This window comes from Xylocopa sonorina, chromosome 8, assembly GCF_050948175.1.
Source record: "Xylocopa sonorina isolate GNS202 chromosome 8, iyXylSono1_principal, whole genome shotgun sequence".
NCBI lineage: Eukaryota > Metazoa > Arthropoda > Insecta > Hymenoptera > Apidae > Xylocopa > Xylocopa sonorina.
This window is the reverse complement of record NC_135200.1, coordinates 5,812,251-5,838,585: the sequence shown is the minus strand read 5'-3', so window position 1 is coordinate 5,838,585 and position 26,335 is coordinate 5,812,251. Positions and strand designations below refer to the sequence as shown.

At 32.2% G+C, this 26,335-nt stretch overlaps 7 protein-coding genes and 1 long non-coding RNA gene across 16 annotated transcripts; 6 read left to right on the top strand and 2 right to left on the bottom strand.

The window, feature by feature from the left end:
- The first annotated feature begins 2,456 nt into the window (after window positions 1–2,456).
- On the top strand, window positions 2,457–5,041 carry Ube2g1 (ubiquitin-conjugating enzyme E2G 1). Its single transcript, XM_076898987.1, has 6 exons — window positions 2,457–2,616; window positions 3,688–3,790; window positions 3,923–4,020; window positions 4,116–4,294; window positions 4,383–4,505; window positions 4,591–5,041. Exons 1-5 carry the CDS (start codon window positions 2,571–2,573, stop codon window positions 4,461–4,463), a joined length of 507 nt encoding a protein of 168 aa, XP_076755102.1. The 5' UTR covers window positions 2,457–2,570; the 3' UTR covers window positions 4,464–4,505; window positions 4,591–5,041.
- Window positions 2,624–3,501, top strand: LOC143425919 (uncharacterized). Its single transcript, XR_013102090.1, has 2 exons — window positions 2,624–2,978; window positions 3,053–3,501. It is a non-coding gene; the product is annotated as an uncharacterized LOC143425919 (long non-coding RNA).
- A 1,163-nt stretch (window positions 5,042–6,204) lies between the features above and the next one.
- LOC143425875 (ovarian-specific serine/threonine-protein kinase Lok) lies at window positions 6,205–8,676 on the top strand. Of its 2 annotated transcripts, none has more exons than XM_076898931.1 (7): window positions 6,205–6,550; window positions 6,863–7,138; window positions 7,287–7,492; window positions 7,579–7,782; window positions 7,868–8,041; window positions 8,120–8,284; window positions 8,368–8,676. In XM_076898931.1, exons 1-7 carry the CDS (start codon window positions 6,403–6,405, stop codon window positions 8,584–8,586), a joined length of 1,392 nt encoding a protein of 463 aa, XP_076755046.1. In that variant the 5' UTR covers window positions 6,205–6,402; the 3' UTR covers window positions 8,587–8,676. The 2 variants fall into 2 exon arrangements, with proteins under 2 accessions (XP_076755046.1, XP_076755045.1); XM_076898930.1 differs by having other exon boundaries at window positions 6,207–6,550; window positions 7,236–7,492.
- A 561-nt stretch (window positions 8,677–9,237) lies between these two features.
- Window positions 9,238–11,076, bottom strand: LOC143425910 (succinate dehydrogenase [ubiquinone] iron-sulfur subunit). The gene is made up of 5 exons (XM_076898975.1): window positions 10,798–11,076; window positions 10,392–10,648; window positions 9,965–10,262; window positions 9,479–9,601; window positions 9,238–9,384 (listed from the first exon to the last, which is right to left on the bottom strand). The coding sequence occupies exons 1-5, from the start codon at window positions 10,999–11,001 to the stop codon at window positions 9,247–9,249; spliced, it is 1,020 nt and encodes a 339-aa protein (XP_076755090.1). The 5' UTR covers window positions 11,002–11,076; the 3' UTR covers window positions 9,238–9,246.
- Window positions 11,077–11,899: 823 nt separating this feature from the next.
- On the top strand, window positions 11,900–17,005 carry Gart (trifunctional purine biosynthetic protein adenosine-3 Gart). The gene is made up of 17 exons (XM_076899760.1): window positions 11,900–12,073; window positions 12,392–12,474; window positions 12,639–12,728; window positions 12,937–13,184; window positions 13,260–13,459; window positions 13,620–13,814; window positions 13,896–14,026; window positions 14,088–14,298; window positions 14,388–14,523; window positions 14,588–14,810; window positions 14,872–15,066; window positions 15,205–15,460; window positions 15,546–15,749; window positions 15,837–15,983; window positions 16,051–16,319; window positions 16,405–16,662; window positions 16,755–17,005. Exons 2-17 carry the CDS (start codon window positions 12,397–12,399, stop codon window positions 16,938–16,940), a joined length of 3,027 nt encoding a protein of 1,008 aa, XP_076755875.1. The 5' UTR covers window positions 11,900–12,073; window positions 12,392–12,396; the 3' UTR covers window positions 16,941–17,005.
- A 97-nt stretch (window positions 17,006–17,102) lies between these two features.
- LOC143426362 (dnaJ homolog subfamily C member 28) lies at window positions 17,103–19,043 on the bottom strand. Its single transcript, XM_076899793.1, has 5 exons — window positions 18,895–19,043; window positions 18,464–18,595; window positions 18,309–18,401; window positions 17,884–18,237; window positions 17,103–17,818 (listed from the first exon to the last, which is right to left on the bottom strand). The coding sequence occupies exons 1-5, from the start codon at window positions 19,003–19,005 to the stop codon at window positions 17,423–17,425; spliced, it is 1,086 nt and encodes a 361-aa protein (XP_076755908.1). The 5' UTR covers window positions 19,006–19,043; the 3' UTR covers window positions 17,103–17,422.
- A 928-nt stretch (window positions 19,044–19,971) lies between these two features.
- LOC143426359 (pre-mRNA-splicing factor 38B) lies at window positions 19,972–23,210 on the top strand. 7 transcript variants are annotated; one of them, XM_076899781.1, is made up of 6 exons: window positions 19,972–20,437; window positions 20,602–20,885; window positions 21,287–21,450; window positions 21,592–21,990; window positions 22,620–22,856; window positions 22,940–23,210. In XM_076899781.1, exons 1-6 carry the CDS (start codon window positions 20,413–20,415, stop codon window positions 23,004–23,006), a joined length of 1,176 nt encoding a protein of 391 aa, XP_076755896.1. In that variant the 5' UTR covers window positions 19,972–20,412; the 3' UTR covers window positions 23,007–23,210. The 7 variants fall into 7 exon arrangements, with proteins under 7 accessions (XP_076755896.1, XP_076755897.1, XP_076755898.1 ...); XM_076899782.1 differs by having other exon boundaries at window positions 19,974–20,437; window positions 21,299–21,450; XM_076899784.1 differs by lacking the exon at window positions 19,972–20,437 and adding an exon at window positions 20,957–21,226 and having other exon boundaries at window positions 20,749–20,885; window positions 21,299–21,450.
- Window positions 23,211–23,417: 207 nt separating this feature from the next.
- On the top strand, window positions 23,418–25,997 carry LOC143426358 (glycosaminoglycan xylosylkinase). Of its 2 annotated transcripts, none has more exons than XM_076899780.1 (6): window positions 23,418–23,608; window positions 24,014–24,382; window positions 24,519–24,819; window positions 24,888–25,156; window positions 25,221–25,447; window positions 25,523–25,997. In XM_076899780.1, the coding sequence occupies exons 2-6, from the start codon at window positions 24,014–24,016 to the stop codon at window positions 25,749–25,751; spliced, it is 1,395 nt and encodes a 464-aa protein (XP_076755895.1). In that variant the 5' UTR covers window positions 23,418–23,608; the 3' UTR covers window positions 25,752–25,997. The 2 variants fall into 2 exon arrangements, with proteins under 2 accessions (XP_076755895.1, XP_076755894.1); XM_076899779.1 differs by having other exon boundaries at window positions 23,419–23,639; window positions 25,523–25,995.
- Window positions 25,998–26,335: the final 338 nt, after the last annotated feature.

Below are 26,335 nucleotides of genomic sequence, written 5' to 3'. Positions count from 1 at the left end.
AACTCGAGTTTAATGCGAATTCCACCTGTATATTGGAACCAAAATACTTTTCTTTTCTTGTTTTAAATTCGAATACAATTTACACAATTTCAAGTTTGACAAAAGCAAATTATTAAACGAAATGAAATGAAATAAATTGTATTTTTTGGATAGATATTATCATAGTTTTATTGAATAATGGTAAAGTAACCATAATACATAATTGCAAATTTTTCTGGACATAGTTCACGATGGCTTTTGCTTTCGACACATTGAACTGAGCGTATCCTCACTCCTTCAAGTGATCAATTATCTATTTCCACAAATCTGCTTTCATTCACATCCGTTTCTGCCGGAAGCAATTGCGCGCGGTGTGATACTAACACAAGCACATACTGTCTAATAGAGAGTAGTTCTATGTAGTGGCAGTATATCTTATTGGATATCTGAGATTGTGTTAATCTCACATGACACATAATTCAAAAAGTTGTTTCAGAATTTAAATACGCAACACTAATAAAACCAACTGTATTGAAATTATACAATAATCAAACCCAAATCACGTTTTGAAAGTGAACAAAATCTACAAAGAATTGTAAGAATGAAATGCACGAACAACAGATAGACAAAGAAAGGTCAAACAATTGATTTACATTTAGAATACTAATAACGTTCGATATATAATTAACTACGAGTAGGTATTAGTTGAATAAAGAGTTGGTAACGATAAAGATGCTTGTAGAATAACAACTGTGAATATTCTGCAGTCGATAAGCAAGTTTGTTACATACCTCGGAAATAGCGAGACAGGTTTCGACATGTACGACAAGACAACAGACACTAGCGCGTCGTACCACTGCGTACCCGTATACGTGTGACGCATGCTCTTCCCCACTCCGCTTCCACACTCGACGACGTAGTACTCTGCTCACGCTGTAAATATGGCACCAAATTGAGATTATGTTTCCAGAACACCATGGACACGCGCGAAAAAGCCAAACAATAACACATTCGATATTAAAACTTCGAAATGAAACTTTACAGCAAAGATGAGAAACAACGCTACCGCCATGACAGCTTGAACTATTTAACAAGGGATTTGAATCTCGACGCGTGCGCATTTGAACATTAACGCAATAGCTATTTCAAACTCAAATGTATCTTAACAAGAACAAATATACAATTGTACTTACCAATTTATCGAAATGACAGTTGTTGCGTAGCTAATGATTCTTCATATAGCTTGTATAATCAGAGAACCCCGATTTACTTATAAATTTCTTGAAAGAAAGTTATTTTGGTCCTACGTTTTTTATTGTACTAATAAGTACAGTTTATATGTTTAGTGAACAGCAAATGAATTGTAAATTTCTTGAAGGAGAGTTATTTTATTTCTACGTTTTTTATTGTACTAACAAGTACAGTTTATATGTTTAATGAAAACTGGAGTTGCTTCGTTCCTACGTCCTTCCCGCGTCAAGTCAAGATTAACAATACCGATTGTGTAAAAATCCGTGCCCTTATATACCCAAACGTAGGCCCAGCCGTTAACCAATCAGATGTTTCGCTTGAAAAGCGTTAACCAATTAGAGTTGAAATGAACAAAAGCCACCCCTTGACGATGCTGCGAGCGATTTGATATATCGCATAATAAATATAATAAATATAATAAAAATAATTTACGTTAAAAATGATAAACTCGCATTTCTTTCATACTTGTGTTTCTTTTTTAGTATTTGGACCTCACGACATTCGATTTAATACCACGTAGAAAGAAAAGAATATTCGTACAAAGTAAGTACATACGGCAAGATGGTTTCGACACGATACTAGCACTGTAACCACTACTGCGCTGTAACCACTTTAAAATATAGTTGTTAGAACATGTGCTAGTTTGTCATGTAAATTATTGACTAATTTAAAAATGATATAAGTTGAAATATTTGTCTTTCCGACTGGCGAGCTTTTCCTCCCTTGAAGTATATATGTCATATTATATGTCGATGTATATGTAATATATTATAATCAAAATGCCGTATTCATAATTACCAACTTACTAGCGAAGAATATAATTTTACCTGACTAATTCTTAACCTCTCTGTTCTATATTCTAAAGTAATTTATGAAATTTACTTCAGTTGTTTAAATTTCTGTTTCTTCATCCCCTCATTCGATTTAATTCTTCCAGATAATTACAATTCTCATTATAGGGGGCGCTATAATCTATTTCTCCATTCTGTTGATAATGTCGTGAATAACATGAAAATGGTAATGGGGCTTTAGAAGAAGTCTTACATCTCGTTTAACTTTTGCCGTTATAATTTTATACCCTTTAAGACGTACTTGAATCGATAAAAATAGTTTATCGATAATACACAAAAGAATACATACTCTTGATCTGGAATATTTGTAAAATATCCAGCAGAGAGCGTAGGTGTTTGATCAGACCGGCGCATAGGAAAGACGGAAGAACATATGTTTAAGTAGTAGCGCATGCGCAATCACTGCTTCCGCGACGTACCTAGCCATCTTTCCAGTCAAGCAAAAGTGATTGTTTTCAACTTTAGTCTTATTTAACGGAACTTTTATTAATGTCAGAGCCACAGTCCGCGCTTCTACTACGAAAACAATTAGCAGGTATCCAGCAAAAGCAGTATAAGTGCTAACTGTGATCCGTGCCCCCAATTCGAGCTTAACGAAAAGCCGGAACCGTTCTCGTACTCCAAACTCGTGCAATCTCGTCATCGTTGTGCTTCGACCCTCGAGATCGGCTTTGTGAACATTTTTTCCCCTGAGATATCAGTTTCTCGAAACCTCTGTTAACTTATGTGAGCACCGATTGAACCTTCCGTAAATCTCACGTTGGCCCTGCGCCTGATTAGGGCGTGAAAATCAATACGGGCTACGGAACCGTAGTGTGCCTCCCATGAATAAGTTTAACCTAGCATTTAGTATCGTGTTTGCCGATACTTGTATCCGGGTCGGATTCAAATTGTCTTGTGGGTGATTTTCTCGTAGAACGAAGGCCGTTTTCGCTGTTACCGAAAATAATTTCAGGCAATGTTATTTATAGCATTTCGCACGTCACCGTATACAACACGGTTTAGACTGAAAAAAAGACAGAGAAAACCATGCCGTGCAACGACCACCGAAGGTCAACCTTCGTCGAACCATAACTTCTGTATTACTTTCAACGGAATAATCGAACAACGAAATGCTCCGAAATTTATTTCTACCGTTTCATACGTATCATTTTATATCCTATAATTAAAACTTTGTGATACAATTTTATACAAAACATTATGTCAATACCGACTCATTAATCCCGTGGCTGTGTTTGACGGTTATTTAATGTTTCAATTTGACCTAACCTGTACATCGTGAACAACAAAAGTGTTTTTTTTTTTACTTTTAAAGCGACTGATACGTAACGTTGCTTTAACGGTTTTCCTTCAATGTTCTCATCGATTCGAAATATAATGAATTACGCGTATTTTTAAACGATTCTGCATTTTTCTTATATATATATACTTATGCTCAAATTTTGTTATTCTTCACATATACCATATATACATTTAAATTTGGAAAAAACAGTGTATGTACGATGTGTTTGAAGTAATTATTTACAAATTTGGTTTATCTTTATTTTTTATAAGATAATTACTTTGATATACAAATATTTAACTTAAATTTTCTTTTTCTCTACAGAATTAAATAAAAACCCAGTAGAAGGGTTTTCAGCAGGCCTCATAGATGACAATGACATATATCAGTGGGAAGTACTCATTATTGGACCTCCAGACACATTATAGTAAGATGCTATTTAATTTATTTATCACAATAATATTTCACAATAAATTAAGTTTTTTTCATCATTTAGTTATGTATATATAACTATATATGAATATATATACATCTTTATAACTATGCTTTTGAATTTCAGTGAAGGTGGATTTTTCAAAGCACATTTACAGTTTCCAAAAGAATATCCACTTAGGCCACCAAGAATGAAATTTATAACAGAAATATGGCATCCAAACAGTAAGTGTTCTACTTTCTTTTTCTTTTTATAGTTTTGTGTGTAGATAAGAAAGTAAACATAAATCACAATATAATATTATGTATACTTTTTGTAGTCGAGAAGAATGGTAATGTATGCATATCGATTTTGCATGAACCTGGAGATGATAAGTGGGGCTATGAAAAAGCATCAGAACGGTGGTTACCAGTTCACACAGTTGAGACTATTCTCATAAGTGTTATTAGTATGCTTGCAGATCCTAATGATGAAAGTCCTGCTAATGTGGATGCTGCCGTAAGTAATATTTTATTAAATTATTATTATTATTATTATTATAAAACCTTCAGCTACTTTACATTAATATTGATTCTGAACACTGCAGAAAGAGTGGAGGGAAAGTTACGCAGAATTCAAAAGAAAGGTGGCGAGGTGTGTCAGAAAAAGCCAAGAAGAGTGTTTGTAGGAGATGAACAATTATTCAAATGGAAAGACTTATTTAATTCTGGTATGTTTAATTGACATTCTTTTGAATTTATAATAGATATTTAAGTATCATATTTAAGTGATTGATTTATTCCATTTATCTACAGGGAAGCCGTAAGCACTGTAAGAAAGAAACCGATGCTCAGCATTAATCTAATGGACAACAGTGCCACTAAAAACGGATAAGCCTGACCCATTCTTAAGCAGAAAGAGGGAGGCAGAGTATGTGTGAAAATAAAAGATAATATCACACCTCTATCGAGTTTATACCACCGCCACTGACGTACCATCCATTGATACAAAGAACATAAGGGAAATACATGCAGCTCACCTTTTACATAATAAACAACTAAAAAAAAAACTAATTTACACGTATACATATAATGCAAGAAGAAAATTATCTGTACGATTATTACCTTAATATTAATAGTTGTAAACTTAACTTCCCTGTTCCTTCTGCTCAAGAACTAGCCCCCCGACCCCCTTTACACTCAAAAGTCTGTAATTTAAAATGTTTACGTTTATTATTGAATAATAATTCCTTAGTGGCGTTTCGTATTTTCTTACTTTCGTAAATATACATAAATAAATTTTTGTAAAGTCAAATACACGGTATATATATATGTATATATACATATATATACATGCTACAATCGTTAAATGTAATGCCAGTAAACAAAAAAAGTGGAAATGAAATATATGTGAATCAATTGTGACACACTGCGGCAAACATAATGATTAAGCTGTACAATGGCAGCTATGTAAAGAAACGTGAAATTTCCGTTGAACCGTAAGTTGCCAAAATAACGAATTCTAATTAAAGTGATAATAATGATATTATTAAAAATATATACCGTTAATTACAACTTAGTAAACTTAATATAGAATGACGTACATTGCTATGAAAACTTTGTACACGTTTTTAAACCAGTGCCAGTCTGTGAAGTGATTGTCCAAATTTATCTTTTTTGTTACATATATATATACACATAAACTTACGGTTCGAAATTATAAATACATTCAAATTTTTCATCCGACCACGAATAATTTCATATTGTCAATTAAATTCTACAATGTGGAAAACGTCTATTACATTGAACCTACATTCTATTTATATTATCTAATATGAGAATGTCTATCATTAAAAAAAATTCTTTTTGATACTATGATTAATTGTTTGCCTGTGTATAAGATAGACAATAATACCTTATTTTGGATAGATCGGAATACATTTAAATAAAATTGTTCTGTTTCGTAAATTACTTTTTCTTCTATTTATCAATTTGTTTTGTATTTTATTTTTATAACGATAAACTTTTTTACATTCTCCGTTATTCTTAATTACCTTTTAATATCGAATTTTGAGTAATTAAATAAAAGAGAAAACAATTTATAAAATAGATAAATAGGAAACGTATTACTTTAATAATAAATAATAAAAAGTATATAAAAATATTACTTGCATATGATCAAATATTTAAATTGCATTTTTAAAATAAAAATAATAATAAATAAGTAAATATTACTGTGATAAAATTGTTAAGAAAAAATACTTAATAAAATCGTACTATAATATATTACATAAATGTATAAATTTCAAACGAAACTGAATGTAGAAGGTGCCTAATATATCGATAGAGAAAACATCCAAATTTCTACCTACATATACCTAGATTCCAGCAAATCCAGTGTCAGTCCTCTGTGCTTAATTTGCGTGTTATGTTGTACATGCAAGTCGAACGATTACAATTTAATTTCCTTACATTTCAACGTAATTCTTTGACGAAATTACTGAAATATTTATTGCATTAAAGTTAGTACGTTGTGATGTGAACTTAATATGATTTAAAACAGTATTTATTATAAAAATTACAATAAATTAACATTTTTTGGTTTGAACGAAATCAATTAGTTTAACTATGAACGATGAAGAAATTGCTTTAACATTACCTGACACACAGAACGCAGAAGTAATATGTTTCACTCAATCACAGCAATTATCACAAGAAAAAACTATGACTGTATGGGGAAGATTATGCCCTACTAAATTTCCTTTTAAAACAATGGGTGAGAATGAATATTTATTTAATGCTATTTGTTGAACATAAATGTAAACTATAGACATAGAAGAAACACCTCGATTCATAAAATTAAGAGTTAGAATATAGAGGGAAAGAAATGAATTGTTATCTTTTTCTCAAGGAATATAAAATATTTATTGTTGTGTTTTTCTTCTTTTGATAGTTTCATTACCGAATATATTAAAATATAGCATTTATGAATATAGGTGAAATATGTAAATCTTATGTCAGGTTCGAATGAAAATTAATGCTTAAGAATTTGTAAGTTCAACTAAACACAAAATGATTACTGTTATAGAAATGACCAAAGATGTTTATACACTTGGACGATCTGAAACTTGTGATATTTGTGTGACTACCAATGAATTAAAACCAAAGTGGCTCTCAGTTATGAGCAAGATACATTTCCAAATAACCAGAAAATTTATTGATGGTAATAGCAATGATGCTGTAGTTTATTTAGAAGATTTAAGCTATAATGGAACTTTTGTTAATAAAAAGAAAGTAGGTCGTGGAAATAAGGTAGTACTTGAAAGTAATGACATTATTTCCTTGGCACAACCCGCTGTTACCGGTAAATATATTTTATATTCCAAGAATGTATATATTATGTAAATTTCTCCACAAATTTCATGCTTTATTTGTAATGCGCAATATAACATTTGCAACAGTTTATGTATTTATGAGTACAACAGCATTTGAAAGCAATGACCTGCCTGCAGAGCTTAAAAACAAATATGCAGTATCACGTAAATTAGGATCTGGAGCATGTGGGGAAGTAAAAATGGTATTTACTAAAAGTGGCTGTAAAAAATTTGCTATGAAAACTATTATGAAAATAGGTGGTACAACGAATGGACAAAAACATCCATTGAATGACCCAGAAAAAGTTATGAACGAAGTTAAAATATTAAAAGCCCTGAAACATGTAAGTTTTCGTTAAGACACAAATGTAGACAAGTGACTAAAGTTACATAATATACTTTATTAATATATTTTTCCTTTGTTTTTTAGCCCTGTATAATTCGAATGGAAGAAATTGTAGATACACCAAAAGCAGTATACATAGTCTTAGAATTAATGGAAGGTGGTGAACTCTTTGAGAGAATAAAAAGTAGAGGAAAATTATCAGAAAAACATGCTAAATTTATCTTTTATCAAGTTGTATTGGCTGTTAGTTATCTCCACGATTGTGGCATAACTCACAGAGATTTGAAAGTATGTGTTTTCTTTCTAATGTTTGTGATACAATTCATTTTTAAAAAAAGAGCATGAACAATAAATGAATATTATTTTGTCGTAGCCAGAAAATATATTACTAGCTAGCAATTCGGATATTACATTAGCAAAGGTATCCGATTTTGGTTTATCAAAGTTAGTTGATGCACAAACTATGATGAAAACGTTCTGTGGAACTCCTATGTATGTTGCTCCTGAGATATTATCTACTATTGGACGTGGCTCTTATACAAGTCAAGTATGTTTATTTGTGTGCCCTGTAATTATTTGGAGATAATACAAATTCGTATTTCTTATATTTCTGAATTTTTATTAGGTCGACGTATGGAGTCTAGGAGTAATTCTATATGCTTGTCTAAGTGGTTCAGTTCCATTTAATTGTCATGATAAAAATATTAGTTTACAGGACCAAATAAAAACAGGAATTTATAGTTTTCCCCCCTCAAGATTTGGACACGTTTCGGACAAAGCTATGGATTTGGTATAACGTTAATATAACGGATAACGTTAACTTTAATTATATAGTTTACTATAGTTTTGATTTCTAATAATATCGTATTTTAGATCAAACGTATGATGACGGTTAATCCAAAGAAACGAATTACCATAAGACAAGTTTTATTACATTCCTGGTTGCAAGACCGTGAGCTTCGTGATACCGCTGATACATTATTATCAGCAGAGAATGAAGAAAATATAGTACCTGATATTATTTCCAATAATATCCAGCATAAACGTGAACCTTGTCAAAATTTGGTAAAAAGAGCAAGGTTTGAAATATAGGTATAAATAGATAGAGTTAAGTAATATATGAACGAAACGGTACCTTATTAAATTTAACTGTGTTACGTTGAAGAATAAAATGAAAGAGAGGAAGAGGGAAAGAGAAAGAGAGAGAGAGAGAGAGAGAGAGAGAGAGAAAGAAAAAGATAGATTTGCACTTTTTCTAAAATTTTGCATCTTTTTCATTTTAAATTATGTTGTTATTTCAACGATTCTGTGAACTCTAATCTATTTTTTTACATATAAAATATTGTTTATTATACAAGTTGATGAATTAGTACAGAAATATCCAATTAAATATAGTTACTTCACTAAGGAATAAAGAAAAGCATTTTTCAAAAAATAAGAAATCGGATTGAAGTAATTCTGTTGACCTACAAGTACAATTATAGTACAATAAAATTTAATTTAATAATAAATATATTAATTTTGATTTAATAAAATTAATTAATTGCGAATTAGTAGTAATTGTAAGAAATTATTTTTGTATACCCTTATGGTTATTAAATGTTTATTAAAAATATATTGTTTCTTATTTATTGAAATTTTCATCTCAATATTTTCTCACTTCAGAACAAATAAGACTTTGTGTTTAATAGGAAAAACCAATTTATATACAATTACAAATTATATCAAGAGTAATAATTCAATCTTCTATTTCTACTCCTCTCTACATGGGTACACATCTTCGCCACGGCATGGATTTGGAAGCGGAGTCTCCATATCCGGTCGTTCCTTCTTGGTAAGTCCCGCTAACAACCGTTTTATTTGAGCTATCGCTCTTCCTGGATTCAAACCCTTTGTAACATTTACGATAATATTGAAATATATGATATCAGGAATGTCTCAAATTCTTTCTAAGCTACAACATCAGTCACTTAGTAGTTTGTACCTTTGGACATGTCTTTGTGCAATTAAAAATAGTATGACATCGATATACTGAATAAAAGTCACGTAATTTGCTTAGTCGTTCTTTATGCGCCATGTCACGTGAATCCAATATCCATCTATAAGCCTGCACAATGAAAAAGTTATAAAAGTTATTTCGTAAGAAAAACAACGAAAATGAATGATGGCTTTGAACCAACAGCCTGAATATTTTGCGGTAAATGTATATAATCTTTTCGGTGTGAACAAGAGAACAGAGATTAAATTCATGTGTTAAGCGATATCGTTCTCTTGTGTCAACAGCAATGTACAACTTATTGTTATCTCATTCTTTCTTGATATTCCCATTCTCTGCAATACTTTAAATGGAAGTAGTAGAATGTGCAAGAAACTTATTTCAAAACAATATGGTATCATCAAGTTTTTCACCCAACCCGTCACTTATTATTAATATTCTTCGGAATAAGTCAAATTTGTGTATTTGATATACCTGCAAAAGAGTTGCAGGACCTAAAAACTTATCACCGAGCCACCAATACGGCGGACAGGAGTAAGTGCAACATCCACAAAGGACACACTCAAATAAGCCGTTAAGTTTCTTTCTATCTTTTGGGCTCTGTAGAATTTGTCGTAAACCAACAAAATTTTCTTCTCCAGGTCGTTTTAAGAACGGATCAATACTCTGATATTGTTTCAAAAATTGTTCCATGTCCGTTATTAAATCTCGAATTACGTACGAATGCGGCAAAGGATACACAACTATTGGCTTCGGTGACTCTTTCACTTTCCTACAAATGAAAAGGAACGATACCATACGGTTCTACCATTCTTCGTTTGCGATGAATAAATTTTTTAAATAATGAAAGTGTGCAAAATATTGATATAAATAACAGTAGAAAGTATTCTTTTCGCATTACGTGACGCAAGCCAAGGTATTGACACCATTTATATTCATCGCACAAACTCCACAAATCCCTTCTCGGCAGGATCGTCGATAGGACAATGTCGGATCGTGTTCTGCTTTTATTAACTTCAATACGTCTAATACCATCGTACCGCATTTATTTAAATCCACACTGAATTGTTGCATATACGGTTTTATATTTGGATTTTCTGGATTCCAACGATACACGCGAACAGTCTGAAGTCTCGGCTTATTTTCTGGTTGTCGTTCCTAGAAGTAAATTAGCATTCCGTATTATATTTTATAATTTTTTTGGAGAAGGTATTACAATTGATATTATGAAGCTGAAAAAAGTTTTAAATAATAAGCATGAGCATTTTCTCTCTTATAATATGACTTTAACATTTATGATTGCTAACATCTGGAGGTATCTTGCAATCTTTGACGATAGCGACTTCAGCGTTCATAACGTTTTCCTTTTCGGATGGTTCTTTTTCTATCTTTTTTGAACTGGACAAGAATCTGACGCTTCGATAACTATTTTGACACGTGACTCGACGAAGAGATGCAATTTTACAAGACCAAAATTGGCTCGCGTGATTGACAATGTTAAGGTTGAACATACTTATAAAAGTTTTACGAGAAGCTTTTTATAATTGCCACGTAAGACTATAAAAGCATATTTCGTTTTTCTAATCTTTCAATCATTTCGTTTTCTGATGACTGTATATAATTTCTTGTTAAGATAAAAACAAAATAAAATCGTTCTAAATAACTTCATAGTTATTTCACGACTTTATGTCGAGTTTGGTCATTTTAAAAGAGTGGAAATATATTTTATTCTATATATACTATTCGAATAGATCATATTGTACGAAGGAAGAGAGATGTTTATTAATTTAATTCTAACAATTTGCTAAAATGAGCAATAATATTTTAATGCTTACTGCTCTCCAACTAAAAATATACACTTAATCAAATCCATTTGTTTTTAAAAATTATTGACGTGCATGTTTGATATACGAATATGTGACGCTAATATTCGTTGATTTTGCAATATTCGTAAATATTTCTCACTTATCTTTTATTTTCGAAGCTTTGCAAAGTTGCATAAAAATCAGACATATATTAATTAACAACTTAAATTAAATGGACTCATTCTGTTGCTATTAAAATAGTAAATTCTTGTGCAGTAAGCTATTGAAAGATAATGAGGATCCGAAAAAATTTAGAACGAGTAAATATTTGCATCATTACAAAACAACAAATAACAATGTTTCATGCATTGAAATAACATAAACATTATTTTAGTCCGAACATTTTGATCTATTTTAAATTGCTTAAAGAAACTACTTGGCGTTTGACTGTATATTTCGCGATATAGAAGATCCTAAACAGCTCGTGTTGTTCTAAGAGGTCAGAAAAGTTATCGCCTGATACACATGAGATATACACAACGCATTAACCCCCGCGAAGAAGCTGTATTCGATACATAAATTTGAGACAAGCAAATAAATATTCATTGAAAATTTCACTGCACGACAGATGTAGCCAAAGGCGACTGTTTATTTCAACTTTAATTCATCACCACCTGTTGCTTCAAATAACGTGTATCGTGTAAATACCGCAAACTAGTTTCCACAGAATTTTAGACCACGTGCAGTGTGATCAAAGGACGTGAAGAAATAAAAAGAAGTGTGTATATTAGATATAATTATTTGTTAGCTATAATAATCAAAAAGCATACAAATATTGTGAAACATAATATATACATAGGTTATAAGCTTTACTACAATATATTATGTATAATATTAAAATGTAATATAAAAGAAACGTAAAGTGTATTAAAGTAATAGTTGTTATTCTGTATGTCATTAGCTCTGTGAGCATTATATATTTTTTAAATATTATATGTTATTATGTTTTTGTATTTATGTACATGTGTATGTATAATATCCACAAAACATAATAGTATATAATAGTAAATAAATTTTATCTTATTACACTCTTTAGATACTATGCAAAATATTGTTCTGATTGTTGGTGGTGGTGGTAGAGAACATGCTATTGCCTGGAAACTCTCACAATCTCCATATGTAAGTATTTTGAATATAATAAGCAATGCTTCAAGATATGTTGACTTAGATATAAAGAAATGTAATAACAAAGTTTAATATACTAAAACATTGTGATAATAATAATAAAATTTGTAATATTACGTATTATTCATATTTTATTTTAAATAAAGTTTTTGTTTTAGGTAAGCAAAATTTACGTGGCTCCTGGAAACAGTGGAATTTCATCAGTTGATAAAGTTACATTGGTTAAATTAAATGTTAAGGATAATGAGGTATACTTAACATTATTTTGTTAATTGAACTATGTAACTGAAACAATGAGATCTTAAACAATATAAGTTAAATTTTTTAGAGTTAAGTTATGCGCTGAATAATGTTGTTTATGTTTCGAGAAGTAAAAATGTTTTATGCCATTTCTGAGCTCACAGATTCAATTATATAAAAGAATTATATAGCAACTTAAGGCTTTTTATTATATAGGAAGTAGCAAAATGGAGCAGAGATAACAAAGTAAATTTAGTAGTTATTGGTCCAGAGGAATATTTAGCAAATGGATTAGCGGATGCATTGAAAAATGTAGGAATTAACTGTTTTGGTCCACAAAAAGCAGCATCAAAAATTGAAGCTGATAAGTATTGGGCAAAACAGTTTATGGATAGATATCAAATTCCTACTGCAAAATGGAAAGGATTTGTAAATGCAGAAGAAGCAAAAAGATTTGTTATGAAGTAAATATAAAATCGCATTTGTACAGATAAATTTGAAACATGTATATTAAACATGTATATGATGGTTTATTATAGTGCAACGTTTCCAGCACTTGTGATAAAAGCTTCTGGTTTAGCTGCTGGAAAAGGAGTTATAGTAGCAAAAGATAAACAAGAAGCATGTGAAGCTATAGATGATATTTTAACACATGAAAAATTTGGATCTGCTGGAAAGTCAATAGTTGTAGAAGAATTATTAGAAGGAGAAGAAGTTTCTGTTCTTGCATTCACTGATGGTATGGCAACGTATATGTATTCCACATTTAAGTGGATTTATAATTTCACATTAGTAACATGTTTATGTTCCAACATTCAAACAAGTTTTTAAGTCATTACAATTACTTTGATATACAAACTGAATGATTGCAACCTAATAAATTAATTTGCTCTTTGCAGGAAAAATTATTATTCCCATGGCACCTGCCCAAGATCATAAAAGAATATTTAATGGAGATACAGGACTAAATACTGGTGGCATGGGTGCTTACTGTCCATGTCCATTATTAAATAAAAGTCATTATGAAGCAGTGAAATCAGAAGTCCTGCAAAAGACCATTGATGGACTTAGGCAAGAACAAATTCCATTTGTTGGTTTGTAATATTATAACTAATTTCTATGAAAACAGTTTAATATTACAAAATTACTAATATTAATTACATTAAAAAATACAGGTGTACTATATGCTGGATTGATGTTAACTAAAGATGGACCAAAGGTTCTAGAATTTAATTGTAGATTTGGGGATCCTGAAACGCAAGTGATATTACCGTTATTGAAATCGGATTTATTTAATGTTATGATGGTAATTGACATTTTAACGTAAATGAATGTAACTGAAATTAATTTAATATGTTTTAATGTAGGCTTGTTGTGAGGATTCTTTAAATGAATCTGAAATTATATGGGAGGAAAATTTGTTCGCTGTCGGTGTTATTTTGGCATCTCGAGGGTACCCAATGTCGTCATCAAAAGGGCAAATTATAACGGGCGTAAACGATATCTTACGTAAAAAAAATCACTTTGTCTTTCATAGTGGAACAAGTATTTCTCCTGAGGGAGAGTTATTAACTAATGGTAAATTTGTTAGTGATAAAAAGCCCCTAGAGATATGTATTTGTGAGTAAGTTAAATATTATTTTATCTTTCCATTATATTTTTATTAGGAGGGAGAGTCCTAATTGCAGTAAGTTTAGCTCCCTCATTGGCTTTAGCTGCTGCTAGAGCAACACATGCTGCTCAAAGTATATCTTTTGATGGAAAACAGTTCAGAACAGATATAGCACATAAAGGAATAGCAAGGTACCTCATAAAAAATATTATCCATATAAGGAAAAAGAAAGAATTAATGAAGCAATATTTCTAGGTCTATACTGCAACATGGACAATTAACATATAAAAGCAGTGGTGTAGATATTGAAGCTGGAGATTCACTAGTTTCAGCTATTAAACCAGTGATTAATTTAACTAAACGTTTAGGTACAATGGGTTCCATTGGAAGTTTTGGTGGTTTATTTGATGTAAAAGCGATTGGTTATAAGGATCCAATCCTAGTAGCTGGAACAGATGGTGTTGGGACCAAATTAAAGGTATATGCGTATAATTATTTGTAACACAATAAAAAATGTCAGTGTACATATATTATTACAGATAGCATTCAAATGCAACATGCACGATACAGTGGGTATAGATTTAGTGGCTATGTGTGTAAACGATGTTCTTGCACATGGTGCTGAACCGTTGTTTTTCTTGGATTATTTTGCATGCGGTAAATTAAATGTTAATGTAGCTAGCGACGTTATAAGTGGAGTAAGTGAGGGATGTAAAAGAGCTGGATGTTCATTAGTGAGTAAACATAAATTTATTTTTTAACTTTTTCTATAATACTAATAGAATAAGAATATGCATTTTCTACTTTATAAAGTTTGAGATTGTTATACGCAGACAAAATTAAATTGTCTTGCATATGAATAATACTTTTAGATTGGTGGAGAAACAGCAGAGATGCCTGATATGTATTCTAATGGAGAATACGATTTAGCAGGTTTCGCGGTAGGTGCAGTTGAAAGAAATAATTTACTTCCACGCGTAAATAGCATTGAACCAGGTGACATCGTAATTGGCCTACCATCAAGTGGCATGCACAGTAATGGGTTTAGTCTTGTTCGAAAAATATTAAAGTTAGCAGATAAAAAATATTCAGATATTGCACCTTTTTCAGAAAATAGTCGGACAATCGGTACTTACAATTTTTTTTTAGTTTTATCTACATATATATAGTTTTATAAACTTGTGATTTTATTTACATTTCCTATTATTTGAAGGTGAAGAATTGTTGGAACCAACAAAAATTTATGTGAAAGGAGTAATTCCTGCTTTACGAACGAATTTAGTGAAGGCATTTGCACATATTACTGGAGGTGGCCTTACAGAAAATATACCAAGAGTATTAACAAACAACATGGGAGTAGAATTGGATGCAACAATGTGGAACATTCAACCAATTTTTGGTTGGTTGGCAGCTGTAGGTAAGAAATAATTGAAATTAATTATTACATACTAATATGAATGGATTTATTTTATAGCCTTCTAAAATAATTTATTTCTTTTTGTAGGTGGAGTTAGTAAAGAAGAAATGTTAAAAACTTTTAATTGCGGTATTGGTGCTATTCTAATCTGTTCAAAAAAAGATAAAGATGAAATTTTGACTAAATTACGAACAGAAACTCCACAAATCATTGGACATGTAACTAATTGTGGAAGTAAGTTGTATTTAATATAATTTAAATGAAATCTTATGTTCGCATTATACGTGTAAAAATATTCCAGATAATCAAGTCAGAGTGAATGTTAAGAACTTTGAAGAAGTGTTAGATATAAAAATGAAGCAGTATATACCGCATATTGTTACAAAATTAAGCAAACCTTTAAAAAGAGTAGGAGTTTTAATATCTGGTAGTGGGACAAATTTGCAATCATTAATCGATGCAACTCAAGATCCATCGCAGCATATTGGTGCGGAAATTGTTGTAGTAATATCTAACAAACCAAATGTTGAAGGACTTAAACGAGCTGAAAGAGCTGGTATTAAGACAGTGGTAAATATTTTTCAAGATTTTGTTTGTCCATTAATATTCCATTATAAACTATTAGTATGTACCCTGAATTTACGTATAATCGTAGGTTATTAAACATGTTGATTATCCGAGCCGAGAAGCTTTTGATTCAGCATTAAACATCGAACTCGATGCAACGGGGGTTGAAATAGTTTGTCTTGCTGGTTTTATGCGTATTTTATCAGAAAGTTTTGTAAATCGATGGCATGGAGCTTTAATAAACGTTCACCCTTCGTTATTACCGTCCTTCAAAGGTGCACACGCGCATAAAGATGTTTTAGCAGCCGGAGTACGCCTCTCAGGGTGTACCGTGCATTTTGTAGAAGTATGATATATTTAGAATTAATCAATATAAAAAATATGACGTTATATATATGAAAGAACTATTTTTATGCAATTAAAAACAATATTTTTTAGGTAGATATAGATGCTGGAGCAATTATCGAACAAGCAGCAGTACCTGTATTACCACAGGACACTGTAGAAACTCTTCAAGAACGAGTGAAAACAGCCGAGCATCGTATTTTTCCTCTGGCTTTAAAACACTTAGCTACCGGAAGGATACAATTAAAAGAAGATAATTTCATTAGGTGGAATTATTAAAAAAAGTTCAGAATAATGTTTTATATATCATATATATTTAATATACTTATTTTTACTTATATGTTAAAAGCCGAACTAACATTATTATAACAACAAATGTTGTTATTGTTGTATCTTCTTCCTTTTAAAATGTTTTTTCTATTGTAGAGATAACTAAGGATTTGGGCGTCTGAGGGATTCGGAGATTGCAAAATGAAAGGTATGGTTTCTATTTTAGAGTTTTAAAATTTACAATATCTTACAATCTCTCTACAACTTCTCACGTTTAACTGTTAACTTTGTTGTATCGAAAAATATGCGCCTTTCGACTTTTTCTTCTCAAGACGGAGATTTCTCTGCGTTTGCTACGGTGACAAGGTTTATGGTGACCACTTCAACTAGATTTAGTTCTCATAAATCTAGTTATAGTTCCACTCGATGTGGCTGTCGAACATGTGGGCCCTAAACCCCTAAATCTTTATCTTTCGCCTACACTATGAAAATTATTTGGTAAATACCGAAAATAATGTTCCAAGCAAATCGTGATCTTCGTTAATGGAAAACTCAGAACTTGACTTTTTCGGTTTGTGCTCGGTTACTTTTTGTGGTGGCATAGAAAGTGCTTCTTGCGCGAGATCTTCTAATTTAACATGAAGCATTTGCTTCTGCAGTATAGGTACTAGTAAGTTATATTTATCGATTTTATTATTTATTTGTTTTGTTGTGGTCCTAAAATTTTCTACAATATTCTTCCAAGTTTCTTCATCTTTAATGGTTAGTGGAAGAACTCCTATATTATTACGAGCGCTTGTTAATTGCTTTCGCAAATCTTGTGTTTCCTCTCGAATTTCTTTAGATAATTGTATCCATTCTGGAGTGAATCCATTTTCTATCAACACCTGTAAATTAATTTCTTATGTTATGTACCGCAAGTTTCTAAAGAAACTTCTTTGATCCTTCGTACCTCGTTTAACTTGTAAGTAATGAAATCAACATATGGATTTCGTGTATTTGTATTCTCTTTTAATGGTTTACCCATGCCTGGTAAATCTTTAAATTCACCTTTATTCATCGCTTCTTGAATTAAATCTTCCACCAAACGGTCCATACCGTAACGCGTTTTAATGTCTTTTGCGCGCTGTTTATCCATTCCAACTAACGTATTACGTTCTTCAGCCTGCAATTTTTTCATTCTATGCTCCAACACATTATCAATTGCTTTCTGAGCTTTTTCTATTGTATATAATTTTTGCCTTTTATTAAGCGTTCCAACTCCAACATTATATGTTAGATAATGACGATGCTGTGGTGCTGTATGCTAAAAATGAAACGTGTACATATTGCATTAACAAAAGAATAATATGTACACATGTATATATATGTACATACTCTAATATCAAATTCTTCTACTTCTGGTAAATTGGTATTATTTTCTTTATCTTCCATTCTTGCTTTACGGATCTGTCTGTAAGCATTTTCAACCTGTACAAAGAGAATGGTAATTAATATACATTTTCATACTAAATAATTTATGTATATTATACCTCAGAAAATTTTGTTGCATTTGATTCCGACGTACCACTATCCGGATGAAATCTTTTCACTTGATAAACAAATGCTAATCTTAACGTTTCATCCTCGCAATCTTCTGGAACTTCTAATGCCTGATACCATTTCTTTCAATATGGAATAAAATTTATATTACTTTATTTAAAATGTTAAGTAAAAAATGATTCAATATTTTTTACCGTTATCTTATAAATATTAGGGAATCAATGCAATGTACTCTTAATGTACATGCAGATATAATTGCAATGAATATTTTTGTAGAACTTTAAAATATGTGTATATATATATAAAATAATTTAACTATATCCATATTTTATAGTTCCATATAAATATTCATTACAATTAACTTGTATAATGGAATACTTTATACAAAGGCAAAAAATAATATATAAAAATAATATTACACCTTCATATCACGTTGATGAGATTTGAATCTCTTTATAAGTACAAAATCCCAACATGGTATACAGGGTATACGTTGATATGATTTTCTACTGCACTGGTGGAATTTTAACATGATTTTTTGTTTAAATCGAATAGAATGATGATTTTAATACTTTATTTCACGATTATGTAATGTGTAGTGTTATTATAACATGGTGCAACATATAAATTATGCTTGTACTATAAATTGATCAAAGTAATCTACATGCTTATAATGATAGTTATTTATAATTTATGACAATTTAAAACTTAAAACACGTTTTCTAGGGAGAATTAAATGTTAGAAACATATTAAAGACAATTCAATTATCGTAAAATAAGCACAAATTTTGAAAATCATCTAAGTTAAAACGTAATATTGACGTTTAAAGAGCATGGGTATACATAACAGACTTCGCCTGATTTTATAAATGTGTTAGACAAGATCAGCTGTTTTCGAAGGTGACGCCACCAGTCTATTGGTAGTTTACGTCGCTGTTGGTAATGATGTGTGATCAGTTTGAGGTGTTTTTAAAGAGGTGGAGGCACTAGTCGCAAAATAAAATTTTTTTATAGAAAATAAAATAGGAAACGGGACCTAGAGGACCCTGCAATTACATGGACACAAAAATGCAATGGGTGCAACAATCTATTTTGACTATATATTAACTATATATTAAAATAGGATTTTAGATATATTTTAATTAACGAATCTCTATCGAAATACACTGGTTTTGGATTTATAAGTTCCTATAGGCTAGTAATATTAGAAATACTTTTCTAGGGAAACTGTTGCTCTTTTGTTATTACACTTCTGATAATAACAAGATGTAACGTTTGGGACGTATATAAAGTTTTCATATTGAAATATGGGATACACGTATATTCTAATATAAAGTTAACGTAGTCTATTAGAGTTATATGACGAGGAACTATTGAATAGTATAATTTTGAGAATAGTACACTTGAAGATTTGCTGTTCGTTCAATGTGATTTCGTGTGTGGTTCGCGCATTGCCGAACTAGGAATAGTAATTGATGTATTACATATAAGCATTTTCTCACAGTACGTACGTTGAATTTGAAGAGGTTGTTATATAATTCCGTTTCTCGATTGTGCTTTAAATATTCCTTAATTCACGAGACGAAGAATTCTGCAAAAGTTTGGTTACCTACATATATGCGTGTCAATGGAAATGAAAAATAGTACAAACGAAACCGGATGTGTACATTTCGCAGGCATGCGTATTACCGTATTGTGTCCTTTTCGCTTCCCGTTGACGTCAGTTTTCCATATACTTGGCGAAAAAATACGTTCCACGATATTTTGAAATCCAACGCATTCAATTATTTTGAACTCGTAAATGTGCTAATTCTTTCTTTTTTTTTTTTGTTTTTTTCTTATTAACATTGTACACCTTTTGTGGATAAAGTATAACGTTTGTATGGTGCGTTTGATCTGTTGAATTTCATCGTGAAACTTGCAAGTTTACGATAGAAACATGCAAGAAGCGAAAGGAGCTGATGGTAAGTAAATGTCTGTTGTACTTATCGGGCGTTCCTCTGTCTTATATTTCGAATATTCTATGGAATAAGTAGAATATCCTAATAATCTGTCGCGATCAGTTGAACACACTTAACCTCAATCTCATGGTTCTGTATAAATACATAAGCGAAGCGCTTCTGCATAGGTTCACCGTGGAACAATTCTAGTGGTTGCGATGAAGAACGACGGCCGGCTCAAAAGGAGGGTAAAAAATCAAATATACTACCGCTATGGGGAAATGAAAGGACTATGAATTTGAACCCATTAATCTTAACGAACATACAGTCGTCGCATTATTTTAAAGTGAACTTATATGAACTGAAAACGTACCATGAGGTTATCGATGAAATTTATTACAAAGTATCGCATTTGGAACCATGGGAGAAGGGAAGCAGGAAAACGGCAGGCCAGACTGGCATGTGTGGAGGCGTGAGTATGTTTTCTGATACACTGTTAATTTTTAATTGTTATTTAGCACTTTAAAACTAAGATGATCACAGAATTACTATCGTACGCGCAGAAACAGTCCAAATTTATAGCATTTTTAGAGGACCTGGGCGCTCTATGAGAACTGCTAATATAAATACAAAAGGTGAATGTGTTTCAAATAAACTATGCAGATCGAGAGTTCTAAATATTTTAGACTTTCGCTGCTATTGTATAATCAGGCGACGATATCAAAATATTGGCCTGGAACCAGTCTGAATTCAGACACGTTAAGCAGACAGTCTCACTTAACACCACACTTATTGCAGAGTAGCATGTTCTCGGTCAATATATTATTATATAATATGAATGTGATTAATTGACATAGGGGGGTGTAAATTTAGCGGTTCATGCAGGTCCGAGGAGTTGGCGCCGGAGGAATTGTTTCAACAGCTTATTGTCTACTATATAAACTCTTCACCTTGAGGTTAACACGGAAACAGTTAAATGCTCTTATCAATCATGTTGATTCACCATACATTCGAGCATTAGGATTTATGTATATTAGGTAAGGAAGACGATACAACGTGACATTTCTTCAAGGGGGGCCACGTGCGATTAATGTAATCGAAGTACATTTCTTTGCAACTGTGGCCTTCCCTTAAATTGATATTTATTGTACATGTACTTCTATTGGTATCACTAACAGATACACACAACCACCAGCTGACCTATTTAGTTGGTATAGCGATTATTTAGAAGACGAGGTAGAATTAGATGTAAAAGCCGGAGGAGGACAAGTAATGAAAATGGGTGATATTCTCAAACAATTTCTTACTAAGTTAGAGTGGTTTTCAACTTTATTCCCAAGAATACCAGTGCCTATACAAAAAGAACTTGAACATCGATTAGCGGAAAGATTCCCTCAGCAATCTATGAATGCACGAAACGCGAAACCACCTATCACACTAAATAGCCACGGAAAGTACAGTAACAGCAGTAATAGAAAAGATAACGGCAATCTTACCTCACGTAATCAACCACGACATATCCCGGATAGTGAAGCACAATGGGGTGAGGCTGAAAGAACAAGCCATTGGCGAGCCAGGTGCGTCTACGTGGTATGAATACAATCACGTTACTAATTTATATAAGGTTAATAATAATCTATGAACTTATCAGGGAAATGGGGTGAAGATTAAAGACGTAACCATCTCCAGGGAAATACTCTTGATCTCAGTGTATCGTCGTTCAGTTTTATTTAGTACATGTGTATGTTCTTATTTGATTCTTGTACAGTTATTTGCTCGCTTTATAAATTTAGTGCCATAAACTTACATTTACACACCTGTGAAGTGATATCTATTTTGATAGTAGAGATGATATTTGATAAATGGATCATCCTGTTTTTTAGCTCAATAATTAAATTTGTTCGTTTTAATTGCAATAGTATAATATTGATAAGTAAAGCAATTTCGAATTCTTCTAAAAATCATCTCGATATTCGTGATAACTGTACACCGATATTCCCTTATACATTGGATAAATTTGGATATGTAGATATATGCATTAGAGAAATCTCACAAAGTGTGTAATATCGAGGTGTTCGAAACCAATAATTTCCTGATATCTTTTATTACAAATAAGTGCATAAATACGTATGTACTAGCACAGGCTGATATTTTTGAAATGTTCTTTATTATTTAGCGTTACTTCCCTTTGAATGATATTTTCTAGATCTGATGAGGACCGTAAGGACAAGTACAGAGATCGAGACCGTGAGCGAGATCGCATAAGGGAAAGGGAACGAGAGCGTGTACGGGAAAGAGATCGAGAAAGGGATCGACATTTCAGACGATCCAGTAGCCGCGATCGAAGTCGGAGGCAAAGGGAATATAGAAGTCGTAGTAGAGACAGATCCCACAGAGACAGAAGTAGAGATCGTTATCGCGATAAAGATCGTCATCGAGATAGGTTAGACGCCTTCCTTGTTTAATATAGTATTGGTCATAGATTTTTAACTGTTTATTCTTGTTTTTTTCACGTACAAATTGTAGGAGAGGGTCGCCCTATGATTACGCTACAGAACTTGCTCGGGAAAGGGAGAGACAACGAAGAGAATAAAAATGTACGCCGACATGTATATATACGATATAAATGTTTGTACGAGTGTAACTATAGAGACAAAAATGATTTAGAGCCGAGCCATTCGAACACCACCGCGTTTTAAGGGGAAATTTACTCGATCCGGAGTAATAGCCTAAATTTAATTTGACTATATCCACCATGTAGTTTACATGTTTTTATAAAATAAATTCATGATTATAATTATTGTTTTATAATTTTTTATCTGCACGTGTGTAATTACGAACTTCTTCATGAATGTATAAAAAAATGAATGTAAAACCGACATGTTGCAAGAATATTTCAAATGGGTTTATTTTTAATAAATGTATCATGTATATACGAATTATATTTCAGTTTTAAAAATGAGGATAATACAAAACCGATAATTTTCAATATATTTTAGATTACTTGAGGGCAATTAATTCGTGTTCAGAATATTTATTCGCAATAATTTAGTGTACCGATGTATGTAATGCTTTGCGGCGCCCGAGTACTTTAGATTGAAGTTAAAAATGGCGACGGATACATGTCGCCCCATCGTAGTTGGATGCGACTAGACGGTGGTTTCGTCGAAACATGAGAGAAATATTTATCACCAGGTGACAACAACCGCGTGGCCAATTTTCAAAGGTGATATCGGTAGATGTTCTTTTTTTTGCAAACGCATTTTTCACGGCAATGTTATTGTATTACACGCTACAGTGTTAACACTTGTTAGATTTAGTTTAAATCGTTTCGTTTAATTTAAAGCTAACCAATTTCTACAACGATTATCATTTTGATTAGCCTAGCCTTGATTACCCTAGCCGGTGCTGTTTGTTAACATCCGTTACGTTGCATGTTACGAAATTACATTGAAAAATCCATTGGTGAGGAATGAAAATGGCGTAACTATAGACGTTCAAGGCTATATAGAGTTCCTTTACGTTGCGATGTCCGAATAAAATAGTCGCGCGCCATCTACTCTATGTTTATTCGATCGAAACCTTGAATTCTGTTTACAGATGATTGGCCGACGCTGTGCTCTCATTGCTTTGGGCGGTCTTTTGATACTTGTCCTTACCGTCAATGTATATTTTATTCGAATGATCGTAGACAGCTCATCGCAGAAAACATCCTCCAAAGGCATGCCTGTCTCTCAATTAAGTCCTGAACAAGAAAAGCTAATATTTCAAGCGGAGCAAAACTTGCAGCTCGCGCAAAAATCCGTTACGAAGGATATGGTACAGAAAATTAGGGAGGAGATACAGATATTACCATCGAGATATTTTAAGCTAAACACTAGCTACACAGCAGTACTGGAACGATTGTTGAGCGAATTAAAAATAATGCCTAACGTTCAGAAAAATATATGGAGTATTCCTAATAGCAATGTTGGTACCATAATCCGATGTATTTAAAGAACGTAAAGCGATAATATATTCTTGTATTGCGAACATGTTTCTTAATAGATAGATAGATAGATAGACATTAGACTGCAACATAGTGTTCGTTTGAACTTATTTCTAGTGGCCTGATGCACACCAGTTAATACCACCGGTGGCGCCTGAATTAGGAACGATTCTGGATACCCTACGTAAATCGAAAGTGATGCGCGCTGATAATGCACCATTCGGTACGCAACTGAAATTGATGTTAACGTTGGAACACGGAACGAAGGCGATGTTTAAGCCGCAATGGTATTCTAGAGACGCTATTATTCGGGGACCTGTTTATCACGGAAAAGACCGGCATAATGCCGAAGTGGTAGCATTCCATTTATCTTCCTTATTGGCCTTGAGAAGAGTACCCCTAACTGTTATAAGAAAACGTACGTTTCAATGTAGCTTTACTTAATCTTTGAAACACGTTTGATCATTTTGTATAAAACCTTTTCAGTCGATTTAAGGGATGAAATTCGACCACGCGCGACCCCTGAACTGTATGCCACTATGTATCAAGATGGTAATGATACTTGCCTATATGGCGTTTGCCATTATTGTTCTCCGGCGGATCCGGTATGCGGAGTGGGGAACGTTTTAGAGGGTGCTTTAATTTCTTGGTTACCGCGATATTTGAAACTTGTAAAGCATCGTCATCCGTGGCAAAGAACTTATAAAAAGGATAAACTCGCAGCGTGGGAAACAGACGAGAATTACTGTGGAAAAGTATGTTTGTTTCCCGCCGAACTATTCAATAAAATAATACCAGGAGTATTATTTGACTTTCTAGGTGAAAGACTCTAAAGCATATTCCCCGCAGTCATCGAGTAGGCTTTTAGATTTAGTGGACACAGCAATCTTTGACTTTTTAATGGACAATGGAGATCGCCATCACTACGAATTAGCGCAGAACAATTTTCATAATCCAGCTGTTTTGTTAATCGATAATGGGAAGAGTCTTGGAAATCCTAACATTGATCATTTCGATATTTTAGCACCTTTGTATCAGTGTTGTATGTGCGTATCTGGACAGGTATTGATTGCGTTGATTTAAAATGGAAAAATCGATAAAAATCATTTACACTTTTTTAGGATTCACAAAACTACTTGGGATCGTTTAAAGTTGTTTAGCGGTGGCTCTTTGAGCATAGCACTGGCGAGATTAGTCGCTCATGAATCGGTAGTGGCCGGCGTGCAACCCCTCATTACAGAAGCCCACTTAAGTGCCATGAATAGAAGAATGCTTACTATTTATGCAGTTATAGAATATTGTTTGAAAAGTAAGAAATATGCTTCCAATGTTATTTTAGATCATCGGTAGCCTTATATTTTATGGAGCCTTTCTTTCTTCAATACATTTAAACAATTTTAATATCTATAAATATTAGGAAAACGTATTCGTATTTTAAGTGATATAATCATAAAGGATACTTTTTTAGCGTCATTCCGATGAATTGCAGTAGTTTTGAGACTTATTTGAAGCTAGCCTGGTTTTATTTACTTAATATTAGTTCGTATCATATGAAATGTTCGTTTCTGCGATTAAGATAGAGTAGGACTCTCCATCCATTTGAATTGATACTTAATACATTGTGCCTTTTACTTTTACGTCTAGATGTATTATAAAAAATACTTCGTACTTTAGTCTGTGCAATTTTTTTACATTATTCCCGAAACTTGTCTTCATTTCGGAGGAAGCTTATATGTTCATGGAAGATACCAAACATTTTTTGATATAATTTTAAACTAAAAACGTACGAAATAAAAGAAGATGAATTGATACTTACAAAATTTTTAAGCACTGCTCATTAAGTAAAGAAATTCCTTAATTTTCATTGAATAGAAAGAGTAAGATAAATTATATTTCCCACTTTAGAGGTAAGAGAGAGAAAGATATAAAAGAAA

Bases quoted from the DNA above. Each gene is read 5' to 3' on its own strand.
- Ube2g1 (XM_076898987.1), top strand. From the start codon at position 2,571: ATGTCAGAGCCACAGTCCGCGCTTCTACTACGAAAACAATTAGCAG. The intron at 3,791-3,922 runs GTAAGATGCTAT...TTTGAATTTCAG, and splicing joins GGACCTCCAGACACATTATA to TGAAGGTGGATTTTTCAAAG. The intron at 4,295-4,382 runs GTAAGTAATATT...TGAACACTGCAG, and splicing joins CTGCTAATGTGGATGCTGCC to AAAGAGTGGAGGGAAAGTTA.
- LOC143425875 (XM_076898930.1), top strand. From the start codon at position 6,403: ATGAACGATGAAGAAATTGCTTTAACATTACCTGACACACAGAACGCA. The intron at 7,139-7,235 runs GTAAATATATTT...CATTTGCAACAG, and splicing joins GGCACAACCCGCTGTTACCG to TTTATGTATTTATGAGTACA. The intron at 8,042-8,119 runs GTATGTTTATTT...AATTTTTATTAG, and splicing joins GTGGCTCTTATACAAGTCAA to GTCGACGTATGGAGTCTAGG.
- LOC143425910 (XM_076898975.1), bottom strand. From the start codon at position 11,001: ATGTTCAACCTTAACATTGTCAATCACGCGAGCCAATTTTGGTCTTGT. The intron at 10,649-10,797 runs GTTAGCAATCAT...ATTTACTTCTAG, and splicing joins ATTGCAAGATACCTCCAGAT to GAACGACAACCAGAAAATAA. The intron at 10,263-10,391 runs GTAATGCGAAAA...TTTCATTTGTAG, and splicing joins AATACCTTGGCTTGCGTCAC to GAAAGTGAAAGAGTCACCGA.
- Gart (XM_076899760.1), top strand. From the start codon at position 12,397: ATGCAAAATATTGTTCTGATTGTTGGTGGTGGTGGTAGAGAACATGCT. The intron at 14,524-14,587 runs GTACCTCATAAA...CAATATTTCTAG, and splicing joins GCACATAAAGGAATAGCAAG to GTCTATACTGCAACATGGAC. The intron at 15,461-15,545 runs GTACTTACAATT...TATTATTTGAAG, and splicing joins AGAAAATAGTCGGACAATCG to GTGAAGAATTGTTGGAACCA.
- LOC143426362 (XM_076899793.1), bottom strand. From the start codon at position 19,005: ATGTTAAAATTCCACCAGTGCAGTAGAAAATCATATCAACGTATACCC. The intron at 18,596-18,894 runs GTGTAATATTAT...CCATATTGAAAG, and splicing joins CTCATCAACGTGATATGAAG to AAATGGTATCAGGCATTAGA. The intron at 17,819-17,883 runs GTACGAAGGATC...ATTAATTTACAG, and splicing joins TTACTTACAAGTTAAACGAG to GTGTTGATAGAAAATGGATT.
- LOC143426359 (XM_076899781.1), top strand. From the start codon at position 20,413: ATGCAAGAAGCGAAAGGAGCTGATG. The intron at 20,886-21,286 runs GTGAGTATGTTT...GTGTAAATTTAG, and splicing joins AGACTGGCATGTGTGGAGGC to CGGTTCATGCAGGTCCGAGG. The intron at 21,991-22,619 runs GTGCGTCTACGT...GATATTTTCTAG, and splicing joins ACAAGCCATTGGCGAGCCAG to ATCTGATGAGGACCGTAAGG.
- LOC143426358 (XM_076899780.1), top strand. From the start codon at position 24,014: ATGATTGGCCGACGCTGTGCTCTCATTGCTTTGGGCGGTCTTTTGATA. The intron at 24,383-24,518 runs GTTGGTACCATA...ACTTATTTCTAG, and splicing joins GGAGTATTCCTAATAGCAAT to TGGCCTGATGCACACCAGTT. The intron at 25,448-25,522 runs GTGCGTATCTGG...ACACTTTTTTAG, and splicing joins CCTTTGTATCAGTGTTGTAT to GATTCACAAAACTACTTGGG.